This window comes from Nannospalax galili, unplaced genomic scaffold (assembly GCF_000622305.1).
Source record: "Nannospalax galili isolate Female #2095 unplaced genomic scaffold, S.galili_v1.0 scaffold599, whole genome shotgun sequence".
NCBI classification, from domain to species: Eukaryota; Metazoa; Chordata; class Mammalia; order Rodentia; family Spalacidae; genus Nannospalax; species Nannospalax galili.
In genome coordinates this window covers 881,228-905,137 of record NW_008343079.1, presented here as the reverse complement: position 1 = coordinate 905,137, position 23,910 = coordinate 881,228, and the positions used below count along the sequence as shown (strand labels likewise).

Genomic DNA, 23,910 nt, shown 5'->3' with positions numbered 1-23,910 from the left:
TAATAAAAATTTAACCAAGATAAAATTGAGAAAGACTTTTCTGAGTTCCAGAGATGATGGTGGTTGATGGGACACACAGGATTTCTAGGTAAAGGAAATCATGTGGGCAAAGAACTTGAATCTGAATTTTCTGAGTCTCTGAGTCCTAGTTTTTATCTCTCATAATGCTCTGTTCTCTTAATAGCTTTCCTTCTGTTGGGTTATAGCTTTTTAGAGACAGTGGTTGGTGTCTTGCCATCCTCTATGGCACCTAGCATGTGGCCACAGCAGGTGCTCAGCATTTATAAAGAAACAATAAAATCTATAATAAATAATCATATGGTTTCCATCAACACTGGTTCAAGATACTAGTGTGAGAGGCCCGTGAAAAGGCAGGAGGGCACAGCGTTGTGGCTCTTGGGCGTACATTTTCTCTTCTGAGGCCCATTCTCCTTTTCAACCTGGTTTTCACTAGACATCCAGTCAGAAATAGAGCCGGCCTCTGCAGAAAGACACCATGTTGACAAACAGTTCTGAAGCCTTAGTCTTTACAACATGACCATCTATGTTGTGATTTAACACCTTAGAAAGTGTGTACAGTGGGGCTGGTCTCTGCTGAGGCGTCTCCTCCTGGCTTGCAGAGGATTGCCATGTCACTGTGTACTCACGTGGCATTTTCTCTGCTTTCTCACTCCTCTGGCTTCTCTTCCTCATGGTATGTGGAAATCAGTCCTATTGGAAGTTGGGGCTTCAATATGTGAATTTGGCCGGGGAAAATTTATTCTATAACAGGAAGATATTTAAACCCTCACATACATACATAAGGTTGTGTAAGGTTGGCGTAAGATATGCAAGTGTCCTGGTTTGCTTTTCTGTTGCTGTGATAAAACACTGACTGGAACCAACCTGGGGAGGCAAAGGTTTATTTCAGCTTACAGATCATATGTGTAGCCTGTAAGACAAGTCCATCATCCAGAAAAGTGAGGGTAGGAGCTCAAGGCAGGAACCTGGAAGCTAGAAGTAAAGCAGAGACCATGGAGAAACACTGCTTGCTGGCCTGCTTCTCTGGCTTGCTCGGCTACCTTTCTTATACAGTCCAGGCGCATTTCCCTAGGGATGGCGCTGCCCATGGAGGACTAACCACCAGTGAATGACTAAGAGAATGCCTCATAGACATGGCCACAAGCAAAGGCGATGGAGGAAATTACTCAGCTGAGGTTCTCTCTTCCCAGGTGACGCTAGTTTGTGTTAAACTGACAAAGCCTAACCGGAACAGTAAGATACTCTACTTCATTCCCATCTCAAAGTTAAACTGGCACTTCCAGTTTCAAAAGTGCAAGGATACAGGAAATAAAAAAATGCCCAATTTCTTCTTCTGTTTGTCTGCCCAGGTCAAACGTAAGTTCTTTGTGTACAATCAACTTTTGAAATGTACTCTTGAATGGTTTTGAAGACTGCTCTTCTAGAGTTCAAGGATTGATTCGGCTAATTCTTTTGATGAAAAGATGGAAAATATGTTCAATGAGACTGAGATGTCAAAAGTCCAGAGCTGCTAGACTATTCACATTATAAACCAATTATTTAATTAAAGTGGTAGCTATGTTGAGGTATTTGTATATTTTAAATATTATTAGCAGCTGGAGAGATGGCTCAGCAGTTTAGAGCACTGGCTGCTCTTGCAGAGCACCCAGGTTGAGTTCCCAGCACCAACATGATGGCTAACAACCGTCTGTAACTCCAGTTCCAGTGATTTAAAACCCTCTTCTGTCCTCCTTGGACTTTGTACACACACATGGCACACCTACATACATGCAGGCAAAACACACATACACATAAAATGAAAATAAATAAATAAAGACTCAGCTGCACAAGGGAATGTTAGAGAACAAACTAACATAGAAGAAAAAAAATTTAAAGACCCTGTTTCTCAAGAAAGGAAAGGTAGATAGTTTAAAATCTCCACCATGAGAAGAAGTTCCAAATTATGAAAGATCTCAGAAACAACATGCAGTGAACAATGAAGCACAGGGCCGTGAGCCAGCTAGAACCTGTGGCATCCTTATTCTGGCCAGACCTTGGACTAGACGCATTGTGTAGACCATCATTTACTCCTTCAAGCTTCTGTGCCATATGAGATTTTTATTCCTACTTTTATGGGTAAAAAAAATGAGGCTCAGAAGTCTTGGGCCTGTGTTCTTTCCATATTAGCCAATATCAAACTTTGTAGTGATATACTTTCCTTCTATCCTTTTGCTTTTTTTCCTTAAAAAGCTGAGTGATTTAACAGGAGTTCTTGGCAGAACAGAAAAAAAAGAGAGAAGTTAGTGTCACCACCCTACTTTAAGAAAAAATGGTTGCCTAATTGGCTTGTCTTTTATTTTGCCTACAGAATTCTACTTTGTGTTACATGGGACTGTGAGTGACTGAGTGGGTTAAGGGATGAAGCAGTAACAGGAAATGAACTTAAAGGCAAATATATGTAAGAATCTTCAATTTAGTTACCACAAACTATATTGAGATGTAGGTGTACTGAATTTCAGTTTTTAATTCTCATTTGGACTAAGGCTTGCAGCTGGTGCATTGCACTAACATTGGGCTTTGAAAACTTGGGGTTCAACCATCCACTTTACTTTTCCCTTTTTAGGTATTATGGATTAGAGGACTATTAGTTTGATTTGGGAGTTAGTTTCTGTGCTACCAAGAGAGAAGAGATTGTGAGAAACAGGATGCTATTTGTTACACAACACAGAATTGAAGGAGATTTTCACATATAAGTCAGAAGTGATACTGGACAATATGTTGACATAAGCAGAGGGAATCAAGACTTGGAATGGGCCAACCTGGACCCAGGTCTGAGTTCTATCCCTAGTACCAATGTCAGAGTGGTTTGCTTGTAGTGACTTTTCTCATCTGCAAAATGGAGAGGATATCAACTTGGGAAAATTATGAGCCCCAAATAAGATAATGGCAAAGTTATAAACTGTTGGGTAATCATAGACACTTAGCAGTTGATAGTATTTTGTCACTTAAAAGGATCAGTAGCAGCTGTCTTCCTAACTGATCCTACTTGGCAGTCAGTGGTTTCCTGGTACTGTATCTTCCTATCTGTCTACAAAGTATTTGCTTTCTGAGAGTTTTTAAAACTGAAACATTGTTCTTTGGCAATCTCAGTTCAGCGGGATATAAAATAGCAGTTTTACAAAGTTGTGTATCTAATAAAAGTGTAGAACAGAGCAGAGGGTGAGAAGGGATGCTAGAGGAGGCAAGCAGAGTATGACTGGGTTGTTAAATCCCTACCCTAACAGTTACCAACTGTGCCTTCATTCCTTATCCATAAAATGGGAGATCAAAGTGACCACTTCCCAGGGTTTTAAGCATTAAATGAAGTAATACACACGCAGTACTATGTGCCTAAAATATAAACGTTATTTAAAAATTATTTATTTATTTTTATTTTATGTGTATATGAGTGTATTGCCTGCATTGTGTAAGTGCACCCATGTCGTGCAATGCCCACAGAGGTCAGAAGAGGGTGTTGAATTCACCTGGGACTGGAGTTACAGATGGTTGTTAGCTGCTGTGTGGATGCTGGGACTTGAACCTGGGTCCTCTGGAAGAACAACCAGTGCTTTTAACTGCTGAGACACCTCTCCAACCCCTATTGTTGAGTATTTTAATTATTGTTATTTTTAGAAGCAAAGATCTTATGACAAAGCCCCCCTCTGATGTGATCAAAGGCCAAGCTATGCAATACTGGACTATGGCAGGGTGGGGTCTAGAGAGCTATGTATCTATTGTACCACACCTACATCATGCCCATCAGCTTCAAACCTTATTATGAATATTGATACTGTAGTTTACAAATCACCTTAATATCTGACTCTCTGTGTGATGTTCATAAAAGCCCCGATGAACACGCAGAAAGAGAATTATGACTTTCAGTCTGTAAGTCAGAAATCAAGACTCAAGTAGGCAGTACTGAGTGGTATCTGTTCATCAAGGCTGTGCTGCTCTTGGTTTTATTCTGTGATGACCAGATCAGTAAATTTCAAAGGGAAATACTTTGAATTTGGGCCAGGCAGCAAGGGGTCTGCTTCACTCCCACCCACTATAATCTCGCTAGTTACTGTTGTATACCCTCGATGCATGCAGTCAGTGCTCTTCAGCCGTTTGGAATATTGTGCTCTCATTGAGCAATTGTTAGTGCCCCTCACCAAGAACAAGATTTGGAAGAGTAAGCCACAGTTCCTGCTGTCAAAATGATTTAGACGAAATGTGAGAACAGGCGGAAAATGACTACAGGAGAGAGGAATGGGAAGATCTCTCAGAGTTAGCATAATGATAGCTAAAGAACTTTTTGTTTTGTTTTCCCCTGGTGGCAGTACAGGACTGTTCTGGAAGAGGTAGATTTTGAGTTAAGCCTTGAAACATGGGGATGACTCAACTGATTTGGTTTCTTCACCCTCAGGGATGCACACAATCTCTTGGTGCACATGGTTTTTGTTTTCCTTCCTGTGAAATTCCCTGCTGGGCTGGAAGGTAATGGGGGGAAACTAGCCCTTGTCTGAGGATGTGCCTCTCACTCTCCAGTGTTGTTCTGTCAGCGCTTCATATTTCTGTCCAGAATGCTTAACAAATAAACGATCATAAGCCTTTCTCCCTCAGACTCCAAGGCATTGCGTGTCATCTTTCAAAGGCATGTATTTCTGTCTAGGATGTTTATTAGCTTCATAACTCATTAAATTATATTAAATTTTGTTTTCAGAATGAATTTTAGCCTGATGACTTCTTTTAACTTTCTTGGGGTTTTGATGTCTATTTCCACAGGATGAATTCCAAATTTACTCTTGGAAAAAGGTAATGTGGATCTCTCTGTCAGCATTAAGCAGCACATTTGGTCTCACTCCTGACCACCCACTTGTTATAGATGAGGAATATATCATAAACAGAGCCATCAGAAAGCCAGATCTAAAGGTATGTAAGCTTTTAAGAGATGCCAGAAATATTTAATTTTTTTTTTGCCACAAATGTAAGGTTAAATTCAGGTCCTCATGATGGTGGCCTCAGCTGAGCGTGCAGAACATCGTGGAGAACATGAACTTGGAAGCCAGGCAGAGCTCAGTTCCAATCTCAGCTTTATCCTTCTCAATAGTAGAACTTTGGAAAAGTTCTGTATTTGAAAACTCAAGTTTTCCTATCTATAAAATGATGATAATGGAATAGAGTATATAGGTTAGAAATAGCACGAGCAAGCCTCTGGGTCTGATTGATTCCAGAACAGAAAGAAAAAAAAAACCCTCTCAATAATATTAATTGATTAAATTCAATACATGAAACAAAAATCAATAGGGTGCCAGTACTTACTTAGTAGGTACTCAGTAAATGTTAGCTCTTAGTAAGCATCATTACCTATTTTATAATGTGTATAACAAGACTAATCTTAGAATAAAAGTAATCACTGAGGAATATTCCAGGGAATTTGCTTATTTCTGCAAAATGACCTTAGTTTGAACTCTAGTTCTTCAGATGTGTTTGAATTACTCACTTTTGTTAAATCAGATTAGAACTGCTTGAATTATGGCTAGTTAACAATTATATTAAACACATTTTATAAACCAGAATGCTTTCTTTGACAGATAGAGAACTGTTTAAATTAGCTTTATGAAAATAATCAAATTTTAAAATAATGAAAGTCAGTTGCTGAGAAGTCTCTCTGTTGTCAATTGTCATCGCCCAGCTCTTTAAACTGCCAACGTAAACAGAAGAGGTGGAATTCCTCCAGGGGCAATGCCTCATCTGTGAGGTAACTCTTCACCTGAGAAAGAGGCTTTCCAGGTCAGCCTTGGACTCGCCTTCAGGGTTTTACTGCCCCAAGATTCTAGAATCTTTAATTGCATCCAATAAATAAGTAAAAAGGCAAATGAAGAAATTCTCAAATAAACAAACAGAATTCGTGGAAGGGCAGAGGTCTTAAAATGGCAAGTTCTGATATCCAGTCTTGATGTCTCTGTTTATAACACCTTAGTACAGAGGGAGTTCGACTAGTTATTGCCTCCTTGAGTCTTAAGTTTCTGATTTATAGAATGAAAGTCATAGTTCTCATTCTGCATGTGCATCAGGCCTTTTATAAGCCTCACATATTGAGTTGGATATTAAGGTGATTTGTGAACTACAATATCAATATTCATAATAAGGTTTGAAATTTTCATTACTGTTAGAGATGTCAGATTCAGCTATGATGACATTGATGGAAACTGAAAAAAAAAAAAATCCCAAGGTGATAATCATTTAGGATCTTTACAGAACTAAGATGGGTTTTCAAACACAGATGAAAAGGGTTATTTTGCAGGATTGCACGCAGAAAGGTAGTCCAGAGTTCCATTTGCTAGGAAGATGCTCTTACATATTCTAAAGAAATGAAGAGCAGGAAGCCTGGGGAGACTAACTATCCCCGATTCCTGAGCAAAAACGTGAAAGTCACCTCACAACAAGAGGCTCAATTTCTTAGCTGCTATCTCCTGGTGACAAGTTCCAGGAAATGGCAAATAAATTCCTCCTCTTGCAAATATTCTGTTTAACATCCTTTGCTAGCTTTCTGGGGCTCTATGAGAAGCAGATAAACTCTAGGCAGAGATACTTCCTCCTGGGACAATCTCAAAGATGCCCAAAAGCTCTGTCAGAGAGTTCTGCCTTTCACCAGAAGGAATAGTGAACTCTCCAGCCAGCAACCTCTTCATTCCTCACTGGTGCTGGCTTGGCCTGTGGATGCTCTGCGTCTGTTAGGTTTTCTGCTTCTCAAACTATGGTTTGGTATGAACTGAGCAGGGTTTCACGTTCTGCCACAGTTTGTCCCTTAAAACATTTCCAGTATAGATTACCAAGTTTATGGACTTGAGAAAGTAGCAACCCTCACTTGATGTATCTGGAATTCTAAAGTTAAGGATTTTTGGGACTTTTTTTCTGAGGTCAGCTTGAATTATATCTTGTGAGAGAGCACACTGGAGCCTGAAGTACTGGAGTCAAGATACTAGCCTTGTGAATGATGTAATCAAAATGAATTTCAGACGCAAAGCCGATACCTGGCCGGCTTCAGGAAGATGAAGAAAACTGATGATAATGTGTGATAAACTCTGAAATAATGAATAGTAGCTGTGTCTAGTAGCTCTATTTGCAAATTTTCAGGGAATGCTGAAGAGGAATTTAAGTTGTAAAGCAAGAAATTCAAGATTCCAACATGGGCTGTGTTGACTAGCAAGCGGTCAGAGTTGGTTATTTTAGTCTTTCCTACCTCTAATTGATAACTTATGAAGGAAATGTTATTTTTAGTGACAATTCACTCCAATGTCATACTGAAAATCAATTGGAAATAGACGTTTTCAAATAATTTCTTTAGTAACCAACCTCATAGAAATAAATTAATTCTGAAGAATTTTTACAAATTACTACATTTAACACTTTTTTAACTTGGCTACTATTGAGTTGAGTGTGTATGTGTGTCTGTGTGTGTGCGTGTGCTACATGCTTTACTGGGTAGAATTACAATTTCTTAGAGATTCAAACTGCATTCGTAGTTGACATGTGCTGTTAGAAAGCATTCATTTATTCAACAAAAATGTATTGAACATTTTTATTATGTACCAGCTACATGCTTTCTCCAATTTTAGAATTTACCTGGTGATTTATACTGACTACAAAATTCCTGGTTGTAGAATATATAGAAAGGAGCTGAATGGAGCTTATATATAATCTGGCCAATTGCTTCAATTTATTCCTGGGGAAACTGAGGTGCAGGGAAAGTTTGTGAAGACACAACTAGCAGATTAGCCATAAAAGGAAGCCTTGGACAGTGTTTCTGGACTTAGAATTATCTGAGGAAATTTAAAAATATTTATGTTCAAGGTGCCCTGCAGACAAATTCAATCTCTTGCCCATGGGAACCACCCCCCATTTTTTTGTTGTTGTTGTTGGCTTTGAGATAGGGACTCTTTTTTATTGATTTTTTTTGTGTGTATTTCATACAGAATATCTCATAGAACTGGGAAAATGAAGGGCAGACCCCAATCTTATTTAAAAGAATGTTGGCAAGTGATTACTGTTAAATAAAGAAGAGCTGATCTTTCTAAAACAAGGGACTCTAGACAGGCTGACTAGACCCAGCAGTATTTTTTAAAGGTTCTATAGATGCTGCAAATCGCTCCACAGCAAATGAAAGTCTCATTGTTTCTCTTTGTGCTTAGTGCTGTGACTAGTTCATGGAAATTTGTATCCTCCTTTCCTTCTTGCTGCCAGCACCCTCAGAGTCAGCTTCCTGGAGTACGTTTCCTTGTGATAACCTCTTCTTTCTCCATGCTGCTGGCCTGCTCTTTTTCACTGCATCTTCTGTAGTGAAATCCATCACCTGTGAGATAAGGACCTCCATACCTCCTTCCAGCACTTAGGCTGTTCAAGATGCAGCTTAATTCAGTTCACCGTCCCAGCTTTATTCTTCATCCTGAAGAGACATAAGGCTATTATCTTGCCACTTCCCCTCAAGTAACTTGTGCACAATGTCTTTGACTTGCCCTCTCCTCCTCATCTGAGCAAAATTCTTTCCATCCTTTAACACCATAGATCCAATGTGATTTCTTCCATGATGCCTTCTGTCACCTGTCTTCTCTTATTTTAAGACAACGTTTTTACAACTATATTTGTACTTCTTTGACATTTGTACATATGGGACCGTAAAGGATGATTTTCTATTTTGGATTATGTTTTGTTTCCTTATTAGTTTGTAAGGTAGTGGAACGTAGATACTGAGTTTTATTTATTCATATATTTATCTGTATAGTAGGCCCCTGAAACATGGACTGAGTGATGTTTTCTAATAAGAATGCCATTTGTATAGTAGAAAAGAATAGGATAGAAAGCCAGGAAAAGGCAAAAATCCTAAGACGTGTTTATGGCTCTTTGTTTCTTCCGCAAATGAGTCCTCAGCCTCTGAAATGTTGTGCATGGTCTAATCCTCAAAATTTAGACTTTCTTAATACGTTCTTTTGTAGGTGAGATACATAAAAGTACAGAAAATAAGATATGTTTGGAATAACTTTGAAGAACAATTCCAAAAAATTGGGTAAGTTATTTTATCAAGTATATCCAAAGAAGAAAAGTCTCATCTTAAAAGTCTTATTGCTAAATGTACCATTTTTATTATTATTTTAGCTCCTTGGAAGACTGGCTCAGTTCTACAAAGATACATGTAAAATTTGGATCAGGTCTAACAACAGAAGAACAAGAGATTAGGTACTATGTGGGTTGTGCCCATATTAGCTCAAAGGGCTGTTCTTAGTTATCCAAATGGCCCAGGAAGTGATGTTAATTCAGTAACATCAGAAAAGGTTGCATGGACTGATTTAGCCTTTTCCATGCATTACTTCACATATCTTTAGAGCAACCTTTTTTTTGGAGTGTGGGGGGTTAGGGTGGGTAGAATGGGCATAATTGTGAACCCAACAGAACAGATATGAAATCAGGCTCACAGAGGTTTAATGGCTTGAACAAGGTCACACAGATGGGGAGACACAGAGGAAGAACTGAGTCTCGTCCTTCTGATGCTAAGGTTGGTACACACTTTATTCTATACAGTGCTTTTCCAGGTTACTTTCAAAATAGGGCTGAGTCAATTTTAGTGTGATCAGGAATACACACACCATTGTACAGTTAGCACCCAAACAGCTTCAGAACAATGTCATGCTGAGTTTGTAGTTCCACAATTCCAAATTAGTTCCTAGGCATAGAAACAAAGTTTAGTGATGGCACTGAAATGTCCAGAGTCTATGTGGCTCTGAACAAGTATCTTTTCCATTTGGATCTCAATTTTCTAGTCATAGACAGTGGAGAAAGGGGCTGGAGAGATGGCTCAGTGGTCAGGAGCACTTGCTGCTCTTTCAGAATTTGGACCGTTAAGTGCCCATGCTGGGTAGCTCACCACTACCTGTAACCCCAGCTCTGGAAGTCTGGAAGACCCAATTCCCTCTTCTGGCCACCATGGGTACCTGTACACACTACACACACACACACACACACACACACACACAGAGGCACACAGACACAGACACACACACACAGACACACACAGACACAGACACAGACACACACACACACACACACAAACAGACACTCCTTAATTAAAGGGGTGAGGGGAAGGACACTATAAAGTACTTGCTTGTCCCGAGTATCTAGGATTCTTACACTCCCTTCCACCCACTCATAGTACTTGGAAGAGACCCAGAGCATTGCAGCATTAGTATTAACTGGTAGCTTGTTAGAAATGTAGATCTTGCTGGGTGTGGTGGCACATGCCTTTAATACCAGTACTTGGGAGGCAGAGGATTGTGAGATCAAGGCTAGCCTGGTTTACATGGTGAGTTACAGTTACAGGCCTACTGGAGCTACAGGGTTTCCCTGTCTCAAAAAGACCAAGAAACACAAAAAATAAACAAATAAAAAAAAGAAAAAAAATGAAAGAAATGTAGATTTCAGAACACACTTTACCCCTAATCAGTCTGAGTCTTCATTTTAGTGAGATCACACAAATTGTATGTATTTACATTAAAGACTAATGAATTCAGCCAATGCTGTTTGGTGGGAGGGCCTACATGGAAGTCACAGAGAGTGGTTAGTGTTTTCTGCCAAAGGAAGGCTTCATAAACTGCCATTCACTGCATAATCAAAGTAATGCCCCTCCGGGGCTTCAGTTAGAGTGATGTATGATTCTGTGTGCTGAGCTACTTTTGAGACCCCAGGAACTTTTCACACACATTAAAACAAACTGTGCAGCATCACCAAACTTCTAAATATAAGTTAAAAATAGGTACAGTATTTCCTGTCACCAGAATGATTCTCCCTGCATGATCCTTGTCATACTTCTGTGGAACTGGCATTGGGGAGACAGAGCTGAGAACATATCAATTCTAAGAGTATTTGAGGGAGACAATTGACAGCACTAAATACCCAATTACCATTTAGAGAAATATTTGATCTGAGGAGAGCCCAGTTCAATGGAAACAACATGATCATGTTTACAATTTTGTGCCTGGGACCCCTCTCACTCTAGTTATTTTGAGATGGATAGGTATGCTATGTAACAGGAGACCACTTAGATTGACCCTAGAAGTCAGAAAAGGAACGTGAAATAGACCTTTTCTCTGAATGGACAGGAAATGAGTGATTTTTTCTACCATTTTGACAGTGATCTGTGGTCTCTCCCTGTAGGAGGTTAATATGTGGGCCTAATGCTATTGATGTTGAAATCACACCTATCTGGAAACTGCTCGTCAAAGAGGTAATTTGCCCAGTATTTTGCTTTGGTGTTGGAGAGAAAATAATGCAGCTTTAGTCTAGTCAGCTGGGGATGCTACTTGTTAATAAGTGACTACAGTTAACAAGTTGCTTTAAAAGAATGTCAGGCATACTTTCTTGCTATCGCTCATGTGTTCTTACCTTCAAGTTCTTTATGCAGGCGTGACAGACAGGTGTTCACTTATTATTTGATGACTTGGATGAATGCTATAGTTCTTTTCATTTTCTAATACTGTGATGCTTAGCCCATTTCAAGTCTTCCAACCTAAAATTTTATTTATTTTATGAAAAAGAATCATTTCCTTAGGGAACATATACAATTAACTCAACATTCAAAACTGTAGGGAGAAAACCATATTTGGTCAGCCTTGTAAGTTCTATTGACCTCAATGCATGTATAAGGGGAAAGAAGGGCTTTACCATTATTTACTAAGCTAAAATTTTCATCTTGGATGCTATAGTTTGTAAACCATGTAACAGTACTCTGGATATTTCTGCTATTTCATCCCCTTTCCTCTTTGACTTAAAAAGGCTTCCTAAGTTCAAGTTTTTCAATACTTCCACAAGTTTTCAAGACAAACTGATGAGGAAAGATGCTGTGAGCGTCTTCCTCAGGTGGAAGTCAAGATTCCTGTTTCTCTTTTAGACATAAAGTAATCAATTAGAAGAAATTTGAGTAAGGGCATAAAATATTTTTAGCCAAAGCAAGATTACAATAGTTGATGTTGGTATCTATTCTCTTTCCCAGTATTCCAGATGTGTGCTTATAGCTGATCATTTTAGCTCAGCTCTCCACATATGAAAAAAACGTAGTCTTATACTCATCTATTAACAAAAAGTTCTTTAATGGCATCATGTGTGGCAGCTGTTTTGTCTTAGAGAGGCGCAATAGACAAAGTATTTTAACTTTTTAAACCTTATGTTACCTCTGAATGCCAGGGAAATGTACAAGGGAGATGACAACATCTACTCTTGAATAACTACTGTGATATTCAATATGATGAAATGTGAAGAATTCCTTTATAGATTGTAAAGTGCAGCAGTGATTAAAATGAGTGCTTTGAGTCAGAGCATTTGAAGGATTTAAGTCTTGACTCCATGACCATCATAGCTGGTGACCTTGAGCAAGTTTCTCAAGATCTGAAGTTCCATGTCCTTATTTTTATAGCAGTGATATGTAGCAACTTCTGGTTAGGCAATTATGGGAATGAATTGTTTAGCACAGTATCTGGTAAATGGCTTGTATTAGTCACTTTTCTGTTGCTGTGATAGAAACACTGACCCAAGCAATTTATAGAAGGAAGAGTTTATTTGAGCTTATGGTTCCAGGGGAATTACAGTCCATCATGGCAGGGAGGCATGGTGGTTGGAGGTGGCTGGACCAGGAGCAGCAGAAGCTAAGCTCTCACATCATCACACAGGCACAGGAAGCAAAAGAGCGACTGGAGATCTGGCAAGGCTTAAGAACTCTCTAAGCCCACCCCCAATGACATGCTTCCTCCAGGATAGCCACACCTTCTAAAACGTCCCAAAACAGTGCCATCATCTGGAGACAAAATGTCCAAATACTTGGAGCCTATGGGGGACATTTTCATTCAAACCACCACATGGCTATTGCTGATTAAATATAACAATAAGAAGAATAACTTATTGTGTGGGATGATTTGTGTCATGGTGCTGATTATGAAAACAAGTCATTAGTCAGTCATGTGCAAAGCCTTAATACCATTCTTGTCTTCCTGTCTTTATGTGTGCCAACAGGTTCTAAATCCATTTTACATATTCCAACTCTTCAGTGTCTGTTTGTGGTTCAGTGAAGATTATAAGGAATATGCTTTTGCCATTATCCTCATGTCTGTCATTTCCATAGCTTTGACGGTATATGATCTCAGACAGGTGAGTTTCCCTCAATCCTGTGGCTCAGCAAGGGAGCAATAGTGACTTCACTCACATGTTCTTAGAAAAGAAGAATCATGAACTAGTCATTGCCTGGTCCATATTAAATGAGAACAACTTTGTGAAAATATAACACAGTTGGCAATGCTCTGTTGGTGAGTCCTTTCCCTTCATGCACAGCACAGTCTTTAGTCTTTCAGAAAGTGGAGGACTCTCTTTTTAATATGAATTCCTTTGACCTTTATGTTTGAATGGTGCCCATTTATCAAAACTCCAGTTCAACTCTTGGATTTCTTTATGCCTATAGCAGGGAGCCAAGGCACTGTTGGAAGAAAACCATGTGGAACAGATGGGTTGATCACACTGAATCCACAAGTGCCAACCTGTTCTGGGCAAGCCTTCTTCTGTATTTCCGAAGAAGGCGTTCTCCTACTCTCTGAGATTAGGTTTCAAGCCATCTCTCCTCTGGTTTCTGGGATGCTCATCTTTCCATTTGCTTTCTTTTTTTTCTTAGCAGAAAATCTTGCTAGTTATTTTACAACGCCGACCCACGCTTTCTCACCTTCTTGGAGTGCTTATTCAGTTCACAAATGCCTCCTCTCTCCTTCCCTGAGCCTTATAATCAGTGTTTAACACTCTTTAGCTTCTTCAAATTAAAAAAGTAGCTCAGACAAAGGATTTTCCCCCTTGACCATGCATCTACCTCCAGCTGCCACTGTATCTTCTTTTTACTGCAAATTTTGATTCTTCATGCTCACTTTTATCACTTAAACATCTTTCTTTCAGTTTTTACTTTCCGACATGAGTTCCCCTCTCCTGATTTTATTTAAACAACTCTTCTTGAGACCTCCTAAAGCCAATACGTAGTTTGAAGTGAAAAATGTTTTCAAATTAGCTGTTAAGTTTTCCTTTGTAAAAGGAGCAATATATGGACATGCTAAAAATAAATTTCAAGTAGAACCAAACACTGTAAATGAAAACAAGTTTCTTTCCATTTCCAGTGCCAAGGGTGACTTATAGGACATACTGGGGCCGGATGTTCTTTATACAGCATTAAGTGCATATGCATTAATTTGTTTTACAAATGGGCATATGCTATGTGGACTATTTTGCAGTTGTATTTTTATTTAATATATCTTGAATATTGTTCTATAGCGGCACAAATATTTCTCTAGATCTAACACCGTTTTACAAGTCAGTTTTATGCTGGCTATTTTAACTATTGATAGACACAGGTAATTTCTGGTCTTCTGCTTCTAAAACAGAGCTGTAATGAGAATCTTTGCCCATAAAACTTTTCATACTGTACATTTATAGTAACATGTTACATCTAAACATGTATACAGCAATTATATGTATGCTTATAGTATGTATATTTGTATGTATAATTAATTTGAAGAAGCTATAGAGATATAAAATTTCTGAAAATTGGAAATAGTCACAAGTTAGGTATACTGTTTTGACTTTTTCATTGAATTTTTGCAAATTTCATGCAATACATTTTGATCTTATTTTTATTTTATGCATATGAGTGTTTTGCCTACATGTATGTAAGTGTACCATGTGCATACAATGCCTGCAGATACCAGAAGAGTGTGTCGGATCCCCCGCAACTAGGGATATGGATGGTTGTTAGCTGACATGTGGGTCCTGGGAATTGAACCTGGGTCCTCTGGAAGAACAAGTATTCTTAACCACTGAACCATCTTTCCAGCCCCATTTTGGTAATATTTAGATACCCTCTTTTATCTTCATCCCCTTCCAACTCCCCATCCAATGCCATTTTAGGTACATTATTTTAATGCATATTGTCAAAAAAGTCTTCCTAACAGTGTGGGTTTCCCTTATCTTTGCTAGTTTAAGTAAAATAGAATTCTGTCAACTTAATAGCATATTTTGGTTATGAGTTACGTATTTTTTCATGTTTTATTTATTTTTCTTTCACTATGAAGTATTTGTATCCTTTATCACTTCTTACTGGAGTGTTGAGTTCTGTTTACTGATGTGGTCCTCCACAGCAGGTGCTTCCCCCTACAGTCCATCTTACTTAACTTCTCCATCTTTCTGAAGCACTCTTCACCTTTGACCTCAGTGACAGCATGTTCCCATCCTTTCCTCCTGTTCTTTCCCACTGTCTTTGCTAGCTCATCCTCCTCTACCTGGACTTAACTTTTTAGCTGGGTGCATTAGATCAACACTGTATGAAAACTCACATAGTGTAAATGCTCTTTCTCTTTCCCTCCAGGAGGACAGCTACTTTGTTAGCTTCTTGGACATTCTTTAAAATTTTTTAGTTAGAGGAAGCAAACACATGTGTCTTATTTTTCTTTCTCATTCAAATGGTGCACAGTGATTTTTTTCCCCTTGCTTATTTAGGAAAACTATGAGTTTGTCTCGAGGCTGTTTTTACCTGAGGGCATGAGAGAATCTTCATTACTTTTTATAGTGGTACTTATCAATGACTTCTAAAGCGTTTGCTAGTGACTTTCAGAGTTCTAGATATAGCTCAATTCCAACGATCACTGTGGAGATCCAGACTCATAGACTGAATTACCTTTATATCCAAAACTTACCTCAAATTCAACGTGGAACTACAAAAATTTCCTCTCCAAATCAGCTCTTTAGGTTAAGTTGATTTGATGAGGTCCATCACTGACCATTCAGTTCATAAACTGGAAATCTGACTGTCGCCCCTGAAGCTTCCTTTTTCTTCCTTTTGAACCATGTAGCAAGTCTTGCTGGTTTTCTTTCTTAAAGATTTGTTAACATCATTCACTTTTCCCTATATTACCACTACTGTGGTTCGAATTACCATCACCTCCTGTTTGGCAATCATCTTCTGTCTCATGTTCATGTGTTCATTCTTGACTCCCCTCACCCTCTCACCATGCAGCAGGATCAGCCATGGTTTTAAAAGATAACCAGAACATGATTGTTCCCATACTGTTAGCATTAACAAAGCTTTTCCTTTGTTGCTCTTACAACAAATAACTCCCCTCACCCTCTCACCATGCAGCAGGATCAGCCATGGTTTTAAAAGATCAACCAGAACATGATTGTTCCCATACTGTTAGCATCAACAAAGCTTTTCCTTTGTTGCTCTTACAACAAACGTGGACTACGGGTGTCAATGGCACATCAGTGTGGCACACCAGTGACAACAGACGTACCAGTTTGCTGCAGGTGTCCATAGTGGGGAAGGTGGTGGATTGTGGATTCAGGTATATACAAGAACTCTGTATGGGGGCTAGAGAGATGGCTCAGCAGTTAAGAGCGCTGACTACTCTTGCAGAGGACCCAGGTTCGATTCCCGGCACCCACATGGTGGCTATGAACCGTCCTAACTCCAGTTCCAGGGGATCCAAAGCCCTTTTCTGACCTCTGTGAGCACTGCATGACACAGGTGCACTTACCTACATGCAGGCAATACACTCATACACCAAAATAAAAATAATAAATAAAATATTTTTAAAATTACCTCATTCTATAATAATATAAATGTATTTTAAAAATTTACTTTCTGAAATGGAAATATTTGAGAAGAATGCAGTATTTTACATTTTTTGCAATTTTTTTTTAATGTTTGGCCGAGCAGAAGTCATTTAAATTCTCATAACTGCTTTTACACTTAATCTCCTATGACAGTGAAGATCATTTGGCCCCTGGAAAACTCTATACCTGCGACTTAGCTCTGCCAGGAGAAGGTCTTGGAAACCCTGAGGCAGCCCCAGGCCAGCCTCTGAAGACTACAGCTCCTCCCAAATTTGAGCTCTAAGTCTTGCATATTGCACTTGCTCTTCTTTATTTCTCCTGCCTTGATTTACCCAACCTTTTTGATTCTAGCCACACTAGTCTTCCCCCACCCCCACCCCCTAGGGCTACAGAACACTCAGGCCTGTCACTTGGAATTGTCCTTTCTTTAAGTCTATGTGGTTTGCAGGAGTCCAATTGAATAAGTAATACTATTCATGTCTTAGCCCAATGTCACATCTTACATTCAAGAATTCCATTAATTCTTTTTGCTATATATTCTCCAACAGCAACTGATTTTCCTTCTTACTATAGTATATATTTAGGCATGTGGTTATTTGATTAAAATATATTTCTTTCTGTAAATTCCTTTCCAATAGGAGCCATAGTCCTGTTGTTTTCCATTCTATCTCTTAACATGCATAGGAAAAGCTGCCCAGTAAATATTTGTTGAGTGAATGAACACATGCATAAGAGGAGAATGAGTTAGTAGCAAAACTCTCTTTGACCTTATCCTATTCTGATAATTATTCTTAGGTCATACTTATCAGATTTATAAATAATTTAGGGAGTTTCTTTAAAAAATTCTCTGTGTAATGAATTTTAGTCATTTTCACTTCCCCATTATCCTTTCTTTTTAAAAAACATTTTATTATTTTTTATTTCATTTTATGTGTATGCGTGTATTGCTTGCATGTAGGTAAGTGCACCCATGTTGTGCAATGCCACGGAGGACAGACGAGGCCGTTGGATCCCCTGGAACAGGAGTTACGGGCAGTTGTTAGCTGCCATGTGGGTGCTGGGATTCAAACCCGGGTCCTCTGCAAGAACAGTCAGTGTTCTTAACTGCTGAGCCATCTCTCCAGCCCCCACCATGACCCTTTCTTATTCCCCTCCTCCCACTGAAACCTTACTTCTTCCCAACATGGCCCCTTCCCATTTTGAGAGAGAGAGAGAGAGAGAGAGAGAGAGAGAGAGAGAGAGAGAGCCAGCCATTGAGTTTAATTATTATTGCTTGCAAGAGCAGGGGTTGTGGGTTATTTATTGGAGCCTGTCAGTGGCTTCACCACTGAAGAAAATGATATTCCTTCCTCCGGCACCATTAACTACTCAGTCCCTCTGGGAGAGGTGTGTTCTCATAAGCTCCTCCCTTTAGGGACTGTCTTAATTGACAATGGCAGGATAAACTAATCAAAGTCTGAAATGATTGGAAAAATTAACTCTTCCTTGTACTGATTTGTTCTTAATGTTCCATGTATTTCCTGTATCAGAACAACAAACTCTAAAAGGAAGCATCAGGAATCACTAGACTCTTTATACAGTTATGGACTAAGAACTCTGAGTTATGATAATTTAAAGAAGAAATAATGTGTAGTTCTTAGAGCCATTTCAGTATAAATACATGTTGCTTGACAGATATTCTTGACATTAGTCACCTACTAAATGAACTGTACCAAAATTGTGATTTTCAAGACCTCTTTTGGGTGGAAAGAGTACATTAGGGAATTCCCTTGTGTTATAGGAAACATACTTCCAGTTGCTTGGCAGAGAACCTTTCATAAATAGCAGACTTGTGTTTTCAGCCAGGACCTTCAGCTGGCAGTGTGACAGTGCTCCATGTTGGAAGACTGGCATTGTACTGAATAATACCTGGGGTCCATACTCAAACAGATAACCCTTTTCTGTTTTTCTTCTTTTTGCAGCAATCTGTAAAGGTGCACCATCTAGTTGAATCACACAACAGCATCACAGTCTCTGTATGTGAGAGAAAAGGTAAGTTCCATTATTTTATACTTATATGTTAGTTATCCATGGGAAAGTAGAAAATGACAAATTTACTTTTCTGATCGCTCTTACTACTCTGTTCTGTACATGCATTATAAGAAAAAGGAATTTGACATCTTTTCATTGTAAGGAGGAAGCCTACTCTATTGAAGCTGAATTAACATGATGAGCTAAATATATCTATAGTACGCAATTTGATAAGTTTTGATATATGTGCACATTTGCACACTCATAAAAGCATCACTGCGATTATGATACTAGTTAGCATCCTCAACGGCTGTCTAGAGTCTGCTTGTGGTCCTTCCTCCTCCTTTGCCCCCCTCATACACAAACAGTTGTTTTTCTGCTTTCTGTTGCCAGATTAACATCTCTATTTAGAATTGTGCATAAATGCTATTGTATGTGATTTTTGCCTTTTATAATATACTTTGGATTAATTTGGCAGAGGGAGAGCAAAGTTCGTGATTATTTTAAGACTTACTCATTTTGTTAAGAGCATTAATAGTATATTCCTTTTTATTTCTCAAAGCACCCCATCAGGTGGGTGTACATTTGCTTATCCATTCACCACTGATATTTGGGTTACCACATTTTTAAATTGCAAATCTTCCTGCCATGAACCTGTAGAGATAGGTCTTTTAATAGCCATGCTCCCTTATTCCTGTGAGCAACTATTCAGTTGTAGAGTAGTTGACTCTATGGTAGACAGGTGCTTAACATTTTCAGAAGCTGACAGATTGTTTTCCAAAGTGGCTGATGACTTGCACTCCCACCAGCTGCACATGGCAGTCTCAGTTGTCTGTATTCTTGCCCATGCTTGGTATCGTCAACCTATTGTTTTAGTGGCTTTCATTTGTGGAGTATCTCATTTTCATTTCTTTAATGACTAATGGCCTTGGGCATCTTTTCAAGGGTTTATTTGTGACTTGTATGTCATTTTTGAAGTATCTGTTCAAATCTTTTGCCAACTTTTTTGTAATTAAATTTTCAGTCTTATATCAGACATTTTCTTTCAGCCAGTCTCAATCTCTTCACAGCATCTTTCAAAGGGTGGATGTTTTCACTTTTCTTTTTTTAAAAATTTGTTTTTATTGAATTTTTGTGTATTTCATACAGAGCATCTCAAACAATCTTAATCATCTTTATACCCTGCCCCCACTGGCACCCTCCCATCCCCCCGCACTGGACCCCATATAGTCTGTCATCTGTGTTAAGGCTCACTGTGTCAAGTCAGTGTCCCCAGACGTTCCTCAGTGCAAGTCCATCCACTGAGGTCTAGTCAGCCCATCTAGAGTCCCTTGTTTTAGGAAGACCAGCTCTTCCTCGCCTAGCAGTAATCAGCTGTCAATATTTCTTCAGCTAAGATTGGGGTTTGATGTTCATTTCTCCAGTTCTATGCTGGGTGATTGTCTGCTTGAGTTTGCATTGAACTTGCGTATGCTGACACCATTGCCATAGAATCCTATGAGCAGGTTCCCAGGAGCTCGTAGGACTCTGTTTCTATATGGTCATGCAGTCTTTCTGCCCACTCTTCCTCCATGGTCCCTGAGCCCTGGGTTGGTGAAGGTTAATATAGAAGTCCTGTCCAAGGACCAGCATTCTGCAGACTCAATCTCTTTGCTTTGAATGATGAATGGATCAAAGGAGAAATTAAGAAAGAAATAAAAATATTCCTGGCACTAAATGAAAAGGACAATACAACACAACAAAACTTCTGGGACACTTTAAAAGCAGTTCTAAGAGGGAAGTAAGTCTAAGTGTCTACATTAAAAAAAAAGAACACAAATAAATGACTTAACTTTGCAACTCAAGACACTTGAAAGGCAACAACAAATGAAGCCAAAACCCAGAAGAAGAGGAGACATAACAAAAATCAGAGCAGAAATGAATGAAATAGAAACAAAGAAAAACAATACAATGAATGAATGAGTCTAAGGGCTGGTTCTTTGAACAACTTACACTTTTTAAATGTTCTTTACCCCTAGGTGTGACATCTTCTTAGAAATGTGGAGCTCTATATATAAATTACTTTAATAAATTGTGCTTTAATGTCAGCCAGAATAATTCTGTGCATGGTTATGCCAACAATTTAGTTGGTTCATTTCACTGATTTGCATTAGAATTTTAGGGTTAGTGTTTTAAATTTATTTTTGTTTCATTTTACCCAGATATTCTGAAAAGCATCTACCTGGTTTAAAAGTGAAAACAAGATGGAAGATATCCAGAGGAGTCTGGCTTCTTTCCCTCTCCTTTCCTCTTTGTGTCTTCATTTTCTCCATGATAATCACTTTTGTTAGTTTTTTATTTATTCTTAAATCTATAGTATAAACAAGTTACAAATAGGGTAATAGTTGTGTACTAGCCATACAAAATAGGGTGCCTACTTAAACTGCAATAATCTTTTAGATTAAACAAGGGCATGCCAAACATTTGACTCTATTTCCTGTAGTGTGTATTTCACACACTTGTGTTTCTAGGGACCATTTTATAGCAGCGTATACATATATTTCTCATTCCTGTGTCAGTGCGTAGACCTCTCATCTGGAGAAACCATTGTTAATTCAGTTGATCCTCTGTTGAATATTTTTTGTCTCTTACTCTTATAAATAGTGCTATAAAAATGATTTAGAAAGCTTTTCATCAGTGTATCTTTGGTATAGATTTTGAGCATCAGAATTACTAGAGAATAAATGCATGTGTACTTTTCTAGATAAATACTGCCAAACTTCTTTCAGGAGAGATTGTGCCAGTTTGCATTTAGATTAGAAATGGGTGAGTGCCTGATTCCTCACAGCCTTGCTAACAGAATATGCTGGCAAATTACTTATTATTCTCGTCAGAGAGATGAACAGTGTTACCTCATGTATGTATATTTGTCACCCCCCTTCTTTTTACTAAGTAATTTAAAATGTGCAGAAAAGTTGCAAGAGTAGATCAAATACTTTTTTCCAGAATTACTTAAGAATAGATTGCTTGAGCTGGGGAGATACCTCAGTGTATAAAGTGCTTGCCACACAAGTGTGAGAGCTGGTGTTCATATCTTCAGAATCCACATAAAAGCTGGGCACCTGGGCAGCTACCCGTAAGTCCAGCACTCAGGAGGAAGAGACAGGATCCCTGGGGCAAGCTGGCTACTCAGACTACTCAGAATCTGAGAGCTCTGGATTCATCAAGAAACCCTGCCTCAATAAACAGTTAAGAGTAATGAAGAAAGACACTTGATATCAACTTTAGGCCTGTGCATACACACATACACATATGCACATGTATCCATCCATAGGAATACAAACACATATGCACAAATATATGCACACCATACATACATACACACAAAAAAGAAAAACATGATTTCCACAAAATTTACCGTGGATACAGTAATTACATACAGATTAGGACATTTTCCTGAGCAAACCACAGTGTAACCAGGAAGCTGTTACTGACACGTGCTAACAATTCCTGGTGAAGTCTTACTCATGCCTTCTCAGTAATGTTCCTCCTAGGGAAGGGATCCAGGATCGCACGATGGTGGTGTTTGCTGTTTCTTTACCATTTTTCAATTGTTTCTTCCATGACCTTGGTTTTCCCACTCTGGTTATTTTGTAAAAATGTCCCTAAGTTTGGATTTGCCTGCTGTTTTCTCACTGTTAAATTTTAGTTATGCTTTGCTGTTGTTCCCGATAAACCACAGACATGATGGTGTGTGTGTTTTCATTGCTTTCATTGTACGTAATCTAAATTTGTTCTATTCTTGGTGATATTAACTTGGATTACTTAACTAAATGGTGTCTGCCAGGTTTTTCCTTTATAAATTTGATCCTTTCCCCTCTGTAATTAATAGTTATCTTGTTGAAAAATAGTTTGAGACTACATAGATTATGTTCATCAAATTTTTTGCCCACTAGTTTTAGTACCCTCTGGTGTTTCTTAACTAAATTATTACTTTTATACTTGATAAATCTTGATTTTCTAATTTGACCTTTAAATTATTTAATTGCCATTTTGTTGCAAGGGAAGTATATTTTTCTTCTCATTTATTTGCCCACCAACCTATGTTATTATGGATTATGAAGCCTTGTCTTTACAATGGCTATATTGATATAATGGCTTCATTATTATTTACTTTGTTAATTTTTTCTTAAATAATTTTTTAATTTTTTCTTAATAATATCATTTTTTATTTTTTATTTTTTCTTAGTGAAATCATTTTTTATTTATTTTTTTCTTAATGAAATCATTAAAAATATTTTTCTTAATGAAATCTTTTATTTTTTTATTTTCTTAGTGAAATCATTTTTTCATTTACTTTGCTAAAATTTTTGCAGGCTTAGGCAGCGAAGCCCCTATGCTGGCTTTGATAGCTTCCTTTTATATGTGCATCATTCTCTGAACATTTCCTTACTTAATGACACATGTTTCCCAGTTGATGCCCTACTTTTCTTGGCCCAGACTTGTGACCAGCTGTTTCTTTAGGAAATCTTCATTTTTTTGAGAGGGGGGTGTTATGGAGTTGAGAAACCAAAATTTGGGTATACAGTGCACTTATCACAAGGGCTTCAGGGCTCTTATGCTATCTCAGAGGAAAGAATTAGAGAATATATGTAAAAACAAATAGACCAGCAGCCATATTAAACGTGAATATAGTCTCATATACTTACATACTATATGGTTATCACTTTAGTACTGTATAATACCTCCAACTCTAAGCCCTGGGATCCTTGAAAGGTTTATCTCTTTCTGTACATGGAACTCTATGCTATGAGAAGCCTGGTTCTCACTGACTTCAGTGAATCTGCTTACCATATCAGCCAGCCTGGAGGTAACTGATCTTCCATCGCTGCTGATGCTTCCACTATGCCAAGCCTCACTCACTCCTATGTCAACACCTTTCCCACCTGCATGGACCCAGGCATCTCACAGCAGGCCACTGCCACTGTGGCTCTGTGTCTCTTACTTGGGCTCTGCTTGTCAGGACCGAGGCCATGAACACAATCTTCCAAACCACCTAGATTCCAACACCCCCAACAGCCTTCATTCTACCTCCCTAGACACCCACAGAGGTGCCATCTTAATTTTATTTCCTGTGGCTGTGACAAAAGCAACTTAAGGGAGAAACAGTTTATTTGGCTCACAGTTCAGGGTACATCATTGGAGGGGAGTGAAGAC

The 23,910-nt window shown here is 38.5% G+C and overlaps 1 protein-coding gene across 6 annotated transcripts in view; it reads left to right on the top strand.

Moving 5' to 3' along the window:
• Positions 1–23,910, top strand: part of Atp13a4 (ATPase 13A4) — a 129,047-nt gene that overhangs the window by 50,941 nt on the left and 54,196 nt on the right. For 5 of the 6 annotated variants that reach the window (XM_008839022.1, XM_008839024.1, XM_008839023.1 and 2 more), the window contains 6 exons: positions 4,807–4,953; positions 9,018–9,088; positions 9,178–9,258; positions 11,230–11,299; positions 13,078–13,212; positions 18,666–18,735. In XM_008839022.1, the coding sequence (XP_008837244.1) occupies positions 4,807–4,953; positions 9,018–9,088; positions 9,178–9,258; positions 11,230–11,299; positions 13,078–13,212; positions 18,666–18,735 (574 nt within the window). The remainder of the gene's footprint in view (positions 1–4,806; positions 4,954–9,017; positions 9,089–9,177; positions 9,259–11,229; positions 11,300–13,077; positions 13,213–18,665; positions 18,736–23,910) is intronic. The other variant, XM_008839026.1, reaches the window with a different exon arrangement.